Genomic DNA, 13653 nt, shown 5'->3' on the forward strand with positions numbered 1-13653 from the left:
CTTTCCCTGCGTGAGCTCCTCTCAGCCTTTGCAGTGGGCAGCTTGGTCCCAGAGGCGTGGGCAGCGCCGCCCCCACACTCCATGTGCGTGTCTGTGCTGTGCTTCACGCGCCTGGTCTCTGGAAGGTGGGAACTGGGTCTGTGCGGCCCTGGGGTCGCCCGCTAGCAAGAGACCTCCCCACGACGGGAGGAGGGACCCACCCAGGTCGCGGTGGGCCAGGCCAGGGCGGATCAGTCCCAGGCGGCACCGCTGCGGGGGAGAGGCTGGGGCTGGAGGGGTGCCTGCTGCAGACCGCGCTTGGGCACCACTAAATACCACGTATATAAAAACCCCTCTGAAGAGGCAGCTTGACGCCGTGGGACGGCGCTTTCACGCGCACTTTCCAACCGTGCTGAGGCCGCCCCACCATGAAATCTTCCTGCGCTGCGACCCCCGCCCCGGCGGGGGGAGACATACCTCCTTCTTGTCGTGTGCGGGAACATGATGGAAGCACTCACACGCCTGCCAGAACAGAATGTTTTCTTCGCTGAACTCCTTCCTCAGAAAGTCCTAGAAGGACACAGCCCGGTAACCACGCAGTGGCTGGGAGAGGCCGTCAGCTCCCTGGGCCTTTCCCCTGTCTCACCCTTCACAGAGCCCGGGCTGCGGCACCCTGCCTACGCTGCCTGAGGGCGGGGAGCTGCTTGAAAGCTGCCACATGCCTAGGAGCCCTGTGCGCGGGCAGCTGTCCTCCCCACGGCCGCGCGCCCCGCTAACAGCGGGACCAGCCCACGCGGCGCTGCCCTCCAAGCAGTCAGGAGAACTTGTAGGGGTGAGCCAGGGGCCCACTGAACCCCCTGGCCCGAGTGCAGGGAGACGCCCGCGATGCGGTCGCTCGCGGCCGCAGGGTGCCCCCAGGGCCCGTCCCCACTCACAGAGAAGTACTGCACGCCGAGGGGGTCCTGCAGCAGACGCTCGAAGGACACGGCCCAGCTGGCCACCCTCCGCTCGCGCAGGCGCCGGCAGCTCTGCACGCTGGGCAGGCTGGCATTGCTGCTCAGGCTGTGGTTGCTCGCGCCGTCCTTCAGCTCCGCGCTGCTCAGCTCTGCGGGGCAGCACAGACCTCACCTGCACGCGTGTCCCCACGCCCGCCCGAGCACGGCGGCCCCGGGCGCTTGCTGAGCGTCCTCTCTAGCACACGCACCCGGTGGGGTTCCAGGTACAGGGGACAGAGCACGGGACAGAGCAAGGCGCAGGGCTACCCTAACCGCAGGTGGCCACACGGGCACACACTCAGCAGAGAGCAGAGCCACCAAAGCCCTGTAGGGCAAGGCCGCCCCGTCAGGGAGCCCCCGAGGGCCGCCTGTGAGGGCCGGCGGTACGGGAGGTCAGCGCTGGCCGCCACAGCGAATGGCGCGGAGGGCAGGACCCGGGGACGCTGCTCCCCGTCTTGAGAGGACGTCGGCCGGGCAAAGTCGCGCCCTCACACGCGTGCACTTTCTGTGGTGGCTGGCCTCCAAGCAAAATGCAGAGTCTCAGCGTACGTGGTGGCGTGACAACGCGGTTAGAGGCCACCCCCACGCGGCAAATGGCCCATGTGCCCCAGAGGTTTGCTGCTGAGCCGCCACAAAACCACTGTGCTGTGCACCCAGGACTAAGAGTACAACACTGAATATCAGCTGTAACTGAAAAAATTTAAATTTAAATGCAGGAAAAAACCAAATGGGTAATAGTAAATAGAGAATTCAAACTGAGCAAAAGAGCTGTGGTTTCCATTACTTGAAAATCTCCCCCTTCATAAAGAGAAGGGGAGGCAGCCGGGACACCCACAGCACCCCCGCCTCCGCCTGTGAGCACCCCCAAATGTCCCATCCCCGGCTGGGCAGGCCTGGCCACTGAAACCTGAGAGGAAGGGACAGAGGCCGGCCCGGCAGGACGAGGGCGGTGTCCTCCTTGGTCCTACAACAGACACAGGACGGGGAGTCCTCAGACCTGCGTGGGCGTGAGGCTGAGGTCTGCCTGTCAGCACGGCGCTGTGGCACGAAGCTGCCCCATGAAACAGTGCTCGTCCTGTGTGCTCCCGCGTGGCTCTCCCATCTGCCCGCTGCCCTTGGTGACCTGTCACTTGTGCGCAATGAGCCGTCTGGGCGGGTCACGGGGAGGAGTTGAATGCACCAGGTAACTGGCCCCAGCTCCAGCCCAACCATCTAAAAGGCATCTTATCAGTGACAAGGGGGCAGAGGTGGGAGAGGACCAGTACGGGGTGTGGTCAGTGAAGACGATGAGCCCCTGATGGGGCAGAGGGGATGCGCCCCTTTAGATGAAGCCCTGCCGGACCGACGGACACGCTGACAACGGGGGAAAGAGGCCCAGCCTGCAGCAGCCATGCCCACAACCCAAGATGAAGGCCACCCCGCCAGAGGGCTGTGGAGGAGGCCAGGACGCAGGCCCCACCATCCAGGGAATGGGAGCCTTCAGGCGCCGGGAGAGCGGAACCAGGAGTTTGCCCACCTCAGACTCATGCACCACCTAGAAGCCGCTTCTTCCTAACAGCTCCGAAAGCATTTAGATGTGAAAAGGAACACAGGAGGTCAAAGAGCAACCCAACGGCTTCAGCTGTGGGGTCAGAGGGCACTAACCCCTCCTTAGGCTCGTCAACCCGCCACGCTGCCCACGGTGCCCTCCTGGGTCCTCCTCTGTGCTCTGTGCTGACCTGGCGTTGGACCGCAAGACGCAAAACTCGCACACGGCCAGCACTCACCGCGGCGCAGCAGGCAGCGGGACCCGTGTCCACACCAGGCCTCACGCACGCAGAAGCACCTGGAAACGCCGGGCTTAAAGAATCCCACCCCCCAAACTTCCCCACGTGGAGAGCTCTGCATTTTCTGTGTTCAGGCTTGTGGATGGAAAGTCACCTCACGTGGGCATCTGACCTTAACTCCCCACCCAAGCGGCCATAGTGGGAGGCCCAGGCTTCCAACTTCTCTGGTAAAAGGTTTCTCTTTCCCTGAAGAGGCCCTGCCCATTGTTCTGGGCGCCTGGGAAATGCCCCCTTCAGGCTACACCCCCTCTTCCAGAGGACAGGGTCTCCCTCTCCAGTAACCCGATCCCACCCTGCTCCCGCCCCCCCTCCCAGCAACCTTCCTTCTGTTCCCTCCTTAACTCCGAAGGCACAAAAGAAGCTGCAAACTTATTCTCTGAGCAGCTGTGATCTTGCTCCCAGGCCTCTGTCATCGCTGTGGCTCAAATAAATGCTTATAAAAATTCTTTACAGGCTTGGACATATCATGTGCCAACAGGATGTAAGAAACATGCCCATGTGCGCTCACAGGCACACTCACACACACACACACACACGCTCACACACGTTCACATACATATACACACTCCACACATACATACACGCTCACACACGCTCTCACACATACGCTCTCTCACACACATGCTCTCTCACACACACTCACACATTCACATACATATACACACTCTACACATACATATACACACACACACGCTCACACGCTCTCACACACATGCTCTCACACACACGCTCTCTCACACACATGCTCTCTCTCACACACGCTCACACGTTCACATACATATACACTCTACACACACATACACACACACTCACACACACTCACATGCTCACACACACGCTCACACACGCTCACACACACACACGCTCACACACACACACGCTCACACACACACACGCTCACACACACACACACACGCTCTCTCTCTCTGGGCCTGGGGTCCTGCACGAGGCCCAGCTCCAAGGCTGACGTCTGTCCAGTCACCAGAGCACCGAGGGGTTAAACGCCACGACGCTAATGCTCCGTAAGGAGCACACGACACAATGCACCTCCCAACAGATGCTTTATGAGAACTGGACAAGCTGAAGGTGAAAGGTCATGTGGAAAACAAACCTGAAATACCAGAAAAACAAAACAAAACAAGAAGAGGGATGAGGCAGGGCCAGCCCTACGTGATGCCGGACATGTCACAGCCTGGCCCCGGCAGGCGCACAAAGAGACACACACCTCGGGCCCAACCGCCTCAGGCACAGCTGGCGGCCGACACTGCAGCAAACCCCACTGGCCCAGAGAGTTAAAGGTACAAGTGACGCTGGCAAAACCCGAGAATGGAACAGGGGTCACATCCTGAAGCATCTGCGTGAGGAGCCAGAGGACACGTGACTCGAGGGACGACAGAGCGGGGTCACCACAGGCGGGCGGGGTGGGTGGGGGTCGGAAGCCGCAGTCCAGTGACACTAGTGCGCACCACTGAGCTGCACGTGAGACAGCTGCTAGGAGTCTCACCACGCGTTGAGGTGACAGGTGCCAACTAGACTTTCTGTGGCGCTCATTCCGCATCAAACCACTGCTCACACCTGAAACCAGCACAATGTTCTACAGCAACTCTCCAACCCCAAAAATGAAATACAAGCGTCTCCGTATGGAAAAGCACCGCATGCTAAGTCAAAAGACGAAAAAGAAACTGGGGGGAAACATATATAACACACCGCACAGAAGAAAAGCCAATGTCTTTATGTTTAAGAGGAACTACACATCAGTAAGAAAAAGATGAGTTTTTTTAAAATGGAAGGAAACTATGACCAGTCACTGAGCATGGGCTTCAGACAGCTCCCGGCCCGGAGGAGACGTGCCAGATTCACCCACAAGGAACCAAGGGGGTTTTGTACCTCCTGAGAGGTCCCCATCGCGATCAGCAGGGCCGAGCAAAGGTACCTTTCCCGTGGGTAAACAAGGTGACCTCATGGATGAACGTTTATAAAGCTCTGTACTCGTTAGCACCAGAACACGTGCCCTCCAGCCTTTGCTTCCTTGAGGCAATGAAGGCTGGACGGAGAGCTGAGGGATGAGCCGGAGGGAACTGACCTCGGGGAAGCGGGGAAGGCCTTCCAGGAACAGGACAAGCCAGTGCAGAGGGCCTGTGGCGGACAGAAGAGGCCTGGCCCAGCGGGGAGCAGGAGCAGCGTGCGTTTCGCCCTGGGGGACAGTGACAGGCAGGGGACTGTCAAGAGAAGGCTCTCCCCCCTTGCAGGTCCCTCTGGCTGCGAGGTGGAGGACAGCCCTGAGCTCTGTCCTAACAGGCGTTGGACGGTGAGGCCTGGGCAGGCAAAGAGGAAGATGGGCCGCCAACTGCAGGCAGAGCAGAGCAACCCCATCGAGGGTGCTGGCCTTTTATTTCTCAAAGGACGGGCGTTTGGATGCCAGCAGCACAGCCAGCAGAGTGACAGAGTGCCCGCCTCCCTAGCCAGCAGCCCGTGCAGGGCGGCCGCGTGGAGACTGTCCGCTCTGCGAAGTGCACCCCCACCCGGGGCCTAGCTCTCACCAGACCCCACTGAGGTGGGAGCGCCCTGCCCTTACTTCCAGCCTCCCTTCTCTCCTTCTGCAAACGTGCCACCCACTGTTTTGTTCCTGGGCCCCAGCTCATGCACCAGGGAGCTTACGGAGGGGACAGCAGACACAGCGACCGACCGGGGAGGGCCAGGCCACACGCGACCTGAGGCCTCACTCTGGCCACCGTGCCCCGCGACAGCTGGGGCTCCAGCGAGAGACGCAGCGGCTGCACAGAGCCTGCCAGCGCGGGCTGCCTCCCCTCCTGAGACCCCAAGTCGAGTCCGGGGCGGCACTGCTCGTGAACACCAGGAAGTCACGCAGCGGGCGCAGCGCCCCTTGTGGGGAGGTCCGGGGGGGCGGGGAGCAGCCCACATGGATCACAAACCCCCAGTGCCCTCCCGTGTCCTCAGCACACATGGGAGGGCCCTCATCCTGGGCTCGCTCTGGGCCCATTCTTGACAAATGGCCAGTGGCACACGTTAATGAAGGATGAACTTGGACTTAAAATGTAGTTCCTTCAAACACCACGATCCCCACCCAACTCCAGGGCCAGCAGACAGATGTCCCCACGAGTCTCCTCCACGCCTGACTCTCTCTCAGCGCCAGGTGAGTGGGAAACCCTGCGCCTGCCCTCGAACCCAAGGGAACACCCGCAGCAGGACCCAGCCTTCCTGCCTTGTAGCGTCACTTTCGAGGACAGTTCCTGGCTTTTGTTGTCACTGCTGTGGCGCCTGTTTTCTTCCAATTGACCGGTTTACGTCAAGAAACGCTTTCCCGGTGAGGAAGTTTTAAAGTCTGTTTCAGATTTGCTGAGAAATGGAGACGCACCCCCTCCATGTGGCCTGGACACATGTATGGGTGCCTGTTGCAGATGGTAGTGCCACAGTATCGAGTTCTAGATGATCCTGTGACTCAGGCTGTAGCCGTGCGGTCCCAGCAGACCAGCTCGCCCAGACCACAGCCTCGGGTCAAGCACGGGTGACATTCACAGCCCAGCCCCAGGGCACCTTCCAGGGCCGCAGGCTGCAGGCGCCTGCACACACACTGGAGGGCCGCCCCAGCCAGCCCAGCCCCGCCAGCCACAGGTGCGCACGCTGCGGGGACCCTACCTGGGTGGAGCTGGTAGGATCCGCTGTGATGCCATCTAACCAGGTACTTCCAACCGTTCACCGCGAGCCAGCCCTCTGCGTCCATGCCAGGCTCAGCCAGCACGGCCCCCGGGGCCCCGGGCACAGGTGCGGGCCCCGCACACCGGCATGGCTCCTCAGCTCGCCCCCCAAGGAGGCAGACGGCGCACCTTCTCCGACAGCAGCGGCCCCGGCGGACAAAGGCAGCTCTCCCTCCCGGCTCCCGGAGAGGAAAGCAATAGTGCGCGCAGCACAAAGCAGCCCAGGAGACGCATGTATAATTCACGGGGGCCCTCTGGCCCGCTGCTGCGACGGAGCTGAATTATTTAGGCAGCCGAGCGCCACTGCGCAAGCTGCACTCGGAGGCGCAAGTGCCGGGATGGGCGCAGGCTGGCCGTCCGCCACGCAGCTCTGCCCTGGTGGCCGGGTTTTGAGAAGCCAGCAGCAGCAGGGAATTAGGTCAATACTTGTGGCTTTTATAACAACTGTGAGAGCTGGAAACTCTTATCTTCCTGTGCACCCTCCACCTAAACACACTTCCATCTCACACACAGAACGCGCCTTTTTTATGCGTGTGACCATCAGGAACTGCCGGGGGCCAGAGGGAGGATTAGGTGCCACGTGACGAAAGCAGATGGAATCGCTGGTACCCTGGAAGGAGCATTTGTAGGTCAAAGCACGGGAGGCGTGGGGCGGGTCCCTGGCGGCGGTAAACACGGGCCCGCCGGAGCTGGCGGCGCAGGCCGGACGACCACTGGGGCACAACCAATACCTGGCGATGGCCCTCGTGAAAAGGTGTCCCATCAATCTCAACATTTCCCAAGAAAGTAATTCCAGAAAAAGGTCTGAAAATGAAGCTTAGCCTCAGTCGGTCCCACCTTCCCCTCAGTGTCCTTCTGACCTGACATTTCTGCAGCAGAGGACACCCCCCAAGGCCACTCCCTGGTGAGGCTGCGGAGCGAGGGAGCGGCTGCAGTGCGGTCAGGCTCCGCGCCTCTGTCCCCTGGTCGCCGTGAAGACAGCGCAGTGCAGACGTGAGCGTGCCGGGGCCCACACGCGGCAGGGCCGGGGCTCAGACCGGCAGAACCACGGGCAGAGCCGAGTAAACTGGGCACAGGTGGGGTGCCGTGGGGAACCGCCATCACCTGCACTAGAATGCCAGCTACGTCCCCCCAGTCCAGGACCGAATTCAGGGCCACTTAACTGTCAGGTCTCTTTAGAAGCCTTTCTTTCCTCTTGCCCCAGTCCCCACATGTGTTACTTCGTCCCCTAACGAGAAAACGCGGGCACGAGGCGATCCGAGCCCCTGCGATCCATTGCAGCAGCACACCCCCCGCCCCCGAGCCAGGATGACCGTCCTGGGGCCCGAGTCACACCGGATTCAGACGAGGATGGATGGGACAGACCTTCACCAAGTGCAGCCTCGGGCCCCACTGGTAATTAGACCCCACGGCCCCTCCTCAGAACAGCCTAGAAACCACAATCTCACCCATCAGCCCACTTACCAATGACCTTGTGGAGGTCTGAACAACCCCCTGACCTGCTGAGGTCAGTCGCCGGCAGCGCTGGGACAGCCTCGTGCTCCGCGGAGAGGTCACGCGCCCCTGCCGCCCCGCGGAGGAGGTCACGTGCCTTACGCTCCTCAGGGAGCCCGGTGCGCAGCGCAGGGGAGAACACCCAACGCCAGCCTCCCCCAAGGCAGCGCGCGGACAGTGATGGACGCCTGTGCTCCCGAGGGGAGGGGCCAGGCAGACCGGGACGTCAGGGCCTCGCCGGGACGGAGAAGAGGACCAGCTGGGTGGCACCGAGAGGAACATCTGTCCGCAACCGTCACCCCGAGAGAAGGGACGCTGCGCCGCGGAGGCTCCCTGCCGACACAAATTCAACAGAAGCACCATTTCCAGAGCACGTTTCAAAAATGTCTACAAGTCTGCCAGGGAAGGCAGATGATCCAACAGAAGAGTGAGCAGAAGTCCGCACAGACATGTCATAGAGGAGGAGGTCCAAAGGGCCCAGACCACGGAAAGGGCCCGCCTTGCTCTCCGTCAGGGAGCTGCACCCTCCCGTGCCCACAATGGCGATGGCACCGTCTGCGCCAGCCCGAGGCCAGGGGGCCCTGCCGCACGGCGCCCGCACTGTGCCACTGTCTCAGAGAGCGGCAGCGCGCACATGAGCCGGCCGGCACCGCAGGGAGGTGGGTGCGCACAGCAGCGCCACCGGCTCAGAGCAGCGGGCAGGACAGGGGCACGGGGCGCGGCCGTGGGCATGAGCAGGGCTTGGTAGCCCGACGTGGATGAGCCCGCAAAGCCAAGGCGAGAGCAAAGGCGCCAGGCGCCGAGGAGCACACTGCCTGAGTCCACCCTCGTCCGCGCGGGGCAGAGCGGAGCCCCGATGCTGCGGGCAGCCAGCCAGGGGTCAGGGCCGGTTGGTAACGGGTGTGCAAGCCACTTGTCGTGATGCGTGCCCTTCCGACGTAGAAGTTATCCTCCAATAAAAAGTGCTTGTTGCTTTTACGCAGTTATAACACAAGCACATCTAGGTGTCTGAAGCAAGAAGTGTCGTGACGTCTGAGAACAGAACAGGTCTTCCTAAATCAGTATCATTTAACGTAAAACCTACCTTTGCGGAAGGAAGTATTCTGATTAGACGTTTGTTACCCACTTTCCTTTCCAGATTTGTTCTCTACATTTTATACATTCAAACTGTCCGAGGCCGGGTTCCGGGACTTGTCGCTGGGTAACGACGGGAACTGTCCTGAGGGAGCGGTGCCCATGTTGGTCCAGCTCACCTGTCTGTTGGCTGGGGCAGGGAACTGTGTGTTTGTGCTGCCCCACGTGCCCGGCACACAGATCTGCGGGACAGTGAGGAGGAGGTGCCCACCCGCAGGGGCGACCACCGTGGCACAGTGGCGCAGGCCGCCTGGCTGCGGTGAGGCCCACCTGAAGGGAAGGAGGAGAACACTTGGGAGAGCACCTGCCCTTGGCCGTGATCAGGTGGGACCACCGCCCACAGCCTCTCCTGTCTCCAGGAAATCCACTTAATAACATGCGACGCTGCCCCAGAGTTGCTCTGTCCGGTGGTGCCAGACAAGCCAGGAGTCCCCCCCACCCTCCGGGGAGGTGAGCGCCTCCAGTTCCCTCCAATCAGACGCACGGCCCTTCCTCGGGGCCCTGGAGGCCCTGCACTGGCTCCTGGAGAGAAGTGGGCGGGGCTGCCGAGGACCAGCACTGGCAGAGCTTGGTGACGGCACCATATGGGCACCACGTCACTGTCCGTGCCACCAGTCCATGCTGACGGGGACCGCATAATGGAAGGCTCGGGTCTGCCAGCAGCAGCGGGAACGTGAAGGTGGTCAGTGCGCCCTGCGTACTGGAATGGGGGGCTTGCTCATTCATGTGCCCAGGCTGGGTGGGCGCCAGATGCACCGGGGGTAGGGCTGGGGCGCAGCCACTCGCTCCCGCTGGGGCATGAGGGCATTCGTATCCCCCGGGCAACGGGAAGCCACTGAGGGTCTCTGCGCAGGAAGGGTCAGGACCTGTGTTTCGTTCTTGATGTGACCGAGTAAAACACGGGTCACGAGCATTGCGTCCGGCCATGATGGAGTAACTGGGAAGAGACACCCCCTGCCACTGATAACCAGGGAACGTGGTGACCCAAGTGAGACAACCATTCCCAAAGACTGGCCACAGTCACCACGAGACTCCACTCCCGATGGCGACACCGTCAAGTAGGTGCCTTGGTGCACCCTGGAGTCCCCAGCTGCCTGTGGGGGCCCCTCCCATGCGTCAGAAGAAAAGCGCCCGTGGAGGAGGACCTGCAGGGCGCAGAGGTGGCGCCTGCATCCGCGGCTGAGTTCTACTCCACGCCAGCGCGGGCAGGTGAGGAGGGGCTGGGGGCTGCAGGCTGAGTGGCTCCCGGAGCTGCCAGGGCTGGTGGCACTCGAGGACCTACCAGCTCTGGTTAAACACCTGGCCTTAGAGGAGGCCCACCCGTGTCAGGCTTAACTCGTGGGCTGAACTGGCCGCCAGTATAGCCCTGTCAGACTTACTCTAAAAAGCCTAAAAACAAGCCCCAAACCAACCAAGCCGACCCACATGTAACCTGACTGCCTATTGAAACAAACCTCTACACCCTTCAAAGGAAGACAGCAAAGTCCAGCCCCCAGATGATGTGTGAAGATTTGTGAAAAGCTGACCCGTAACCAGGAGAGAAATCAGCCAACAGAATGGACCCAGTGACATGCTGGCGGGCGATGAACCTGAAGACACTCAGAGGCGCTGCAAACACGCTCGAGGGTTAAAGGGGAGCATGAACACAATGGGAGAGCACAGGGCCGGAGACACCAATGCAGACTCTGAAATGTCTAGTTCGTAGGATGGGATTCAGAGCATATTAAAAAGCCCTGGCTGAGGGGCTCAGCTGGTTGGAGTGTCATTCCATAACCGAAAGGTCATGGGTTCAATTCCTGGCCAGGGCACCTATGGCAGGCGACCAACTGATGTTTCTCCTCCTCTCTTCCCCTCCCTTCCCCTCTCTCTATGATCAATGAGCATGTCCTAAGGTGATAATAAAAAAATCTATGAAAGAGCATAGTACACATGCAGAAGAAGATATCAATGTACTTAAAAGAGCAAAAGAAACTATGAAACACGAAGCATACAGAGGGGGAAAAAAGACTGAAAATGAACAAATGCCAGTGGCCTGTAGGAAAAACTCAAAGAGTCTCGTGTACTGGTAATTAAAGTCCCTAAAGCCAGCAGGGATGAAAAATAGCTGACCCTCAACAAGCCCCAATAGCATATATACAAATGAAACCAACCCAAGACTCCTCACTTGCTGGAAACCAGCGATAAGGAGAAACCCCTAAAAGCGCTCCTCCAGCGGGCACTCCGGGAGGCACACGGCCTTCCGACAGGTGGTCTGGCGGGGGCGGGGAGAGGCTCCGAGCGTGCCCCAAAGCCACGCAGGCAGAGGCCTTGAGAAGAGCCACCCAGCACTGTGCAGCCCCGGAGCCTGTGTCTGGGCCTTTCTCCCGCAGCATTTCGGCCAGTCAGACCCTCAGTCCAATCCCGCAGCCCGCGCTCGCGGCCACTGTGCACACGTCCTCCTGAGAGCGGCCCCATCACAGCTCCCAGGCCGCGTGGAGGTCCTCAGGCAGGCGGCTCCAACGGGTTAACTCTGCAAGACTGCAGCACAGATACACGCATGTCATGCGTGCAGAGCTCGCGACTGTCACCCGTGAACACACTCCTGTAACACGCTCCGGGTCCCAGACGCAAAGGCGGACGCCCCGACAGCCGCGCGGGGCTCCGCACGACCGCCCTCACAGCCTTCCCCCCCCCCCCCCCCAGGAGAGGCTCTCTGGACCCAGGCTGACGACGTCCCTGGCAGCGAAGGACACATGCCTGCTTCCAGGTGGGGCCTCTGGAGAGTGAGGCGTGGACACGGGCGGGGGACCGAGGGGACCCCCGGGGACTGCAATGCTGCAGACAGAATGCGCCCAAAGCTGACAGGCATGGTTTCTCAGAGACAGGTGTGTGGTCACTGGTCTTACTACTTTTGAATCTCTGTTTGCTCGAAAAAACTCCGCAAGATAAACGATGACTAATCAAAGCTCTCCCCAAATACCCTGCAGAGCTGCACGGAGAGAAGAACGCTGGAAGGCATCTCGGCAGAAGCACCTCTGTGCCCCCAAGAGCGAAGACCCGCAGTCTGCCTGGTGCGCACAGACGCTTGGTACCGTGTGCCCTATGAACACGCTGTTCCCCTGGGATCACTCTAGTTTCAAAGCAAACCATAAAGCCTGGGGTACGTTAACCCTAAACACAGAGTTCGGGTTAAACAACCCCTCCCACACAGTGAGTCACCAATCACCGTGACTCCCCGGCCCGGCAAACAGCTCGGGAGTGTGTGGCCAGGCCGCCCCGTGTCTCCGAGGCAGCAATGCCGCACGAACGCTCCCGGCTCCGCGCTGACGCTGCCCCACCCCCGCCGGCCCCTCCTCACCTCAGAGAAGGCAGAGCCACCTGCCGACCCTATGGAAGTGCGCCTCCCATCGCCAGCCCTAGCTCACCAGGAAGGCGCCTCCGCCCCGCCCCCCACAGCGGCCCTAGCGCATGGTGGAGAGGGCGCCGGGGCCCCGGGGCGGACACCAGGGCCCAGAGGGAGAGGGGGCCTGTCCACTGCGTGGCGGGGGCAGACCCACACCTTCCTCCATGGCTGGGGTCCCCAGCACGAGGGACGTGCCGTGTGTAGAGCTGCGCAGGCGGCAGGCACTGCCAGGCAAGGACCAAAGGCCCAGGGGGCTGTCCCGGGAGCCGCATCCCCCGTGCAGAATGATGGGGAGGAGCGGCCGCTCCAGCCCAAACACCTGAAATACCGCGTCGCTTCTAGAAAGCAGAGTTCACTAGGACCGTGAAGTGTGTGCGGAACAGCTTCGAGGCAGACCCAGGAAGAGGGCTGGGGCTTAGATTCGGGTGGGAGGAGGGAGAGACCCCGTGACAGGAGGTGGGCAATGGGGGTCCTCCCCTGGATCTAATTTGGTGTGCCCCGTCTTCTCAGGGTGTCTGGGGCGGGGGGGATAAGGAGCATGTGGCCTGGGTGACGCCTGGTGAGCTTACCTGAGCCCAGAGGCCTGCCGAGTCCTGGAAACGGAGCGGCAGGACCGAGCCTGCGCTCTACCCAGGGCTCCCGCTGGAAGTCCTACTACGGACCAAACCCGCCTGCGCACTCCGGGGCCTGTGGGCGTGTGGACAGGCTGTGGGTGGGGTGAAAAATCAGCGAGCAACGCCACGGAAGCAACCAAAGACGTGGGCGCAGCCGCGTGCCGTAGCTTCGGACACGGAAAGGAAGGAATGGAGGCCCAACGCCGGCCCAGGAAGACTTTTTAGACGAAAGGTTTTGACAAGTTTCCCATCCGACCCACCGAAGCTCCCAGGAGCCGCCCCGGGGAAGGCGAGTCCACGAACCCTGAGCGTCCCCATCACCGGCGTGCGCATATCGGGTTCGCGTAGTTTCAGGTCCACTTCTTTATGACTGAAGTTGTTTTCATCAGCTTCTCCACGACAAAGACAAGAAAAGTCTTTAAAAGTCGTTTCAACATAATGAAGCGACTTGTGTTGGGATGTCGCCCCACCTCATCTGTTGTCACTGACAAGCACCCAGCAGCTCAGCAAGCG

General features: G+C 60.9%; 1 protein-coding gene across 1 annotated transcript in view; it reads right to left on the bottom strand.

The window, feature by feature from the left end:
* Positions 1–493: 493 nt before the first annotated feature.
* LOC150020407 (regulator of G protein signaling 12-like) overlaps positions 494–13653 on the bottom strand; it is a 49867-nt gene continuing 36707 nt past the window's right edge. The window contains exon 4 of the mRNA XM_090267138.1: positions 494–549. Within this exon, the coding sequence (XP_090123264.1) occupies positions 494–549 (56 nt within the window). The remainder of the gene's footprint in view (positions 550–13653) is intronic.

Source organism: Furipterus horrens, unplaced genomic scaffold (genome assembly GCF_987537825.1).
Source record: "Furipterus horrens unplaced genomic scaffold, mFurHor1.1.pri manual_scaffold_2, whole genome shotgun sequence".
Lineage (NCBI taxonomy): Eukaryota > Metazoa > Chordata > Mammalia > Chiroptera > Furipteridae > Furipterus > Furipterus horrens.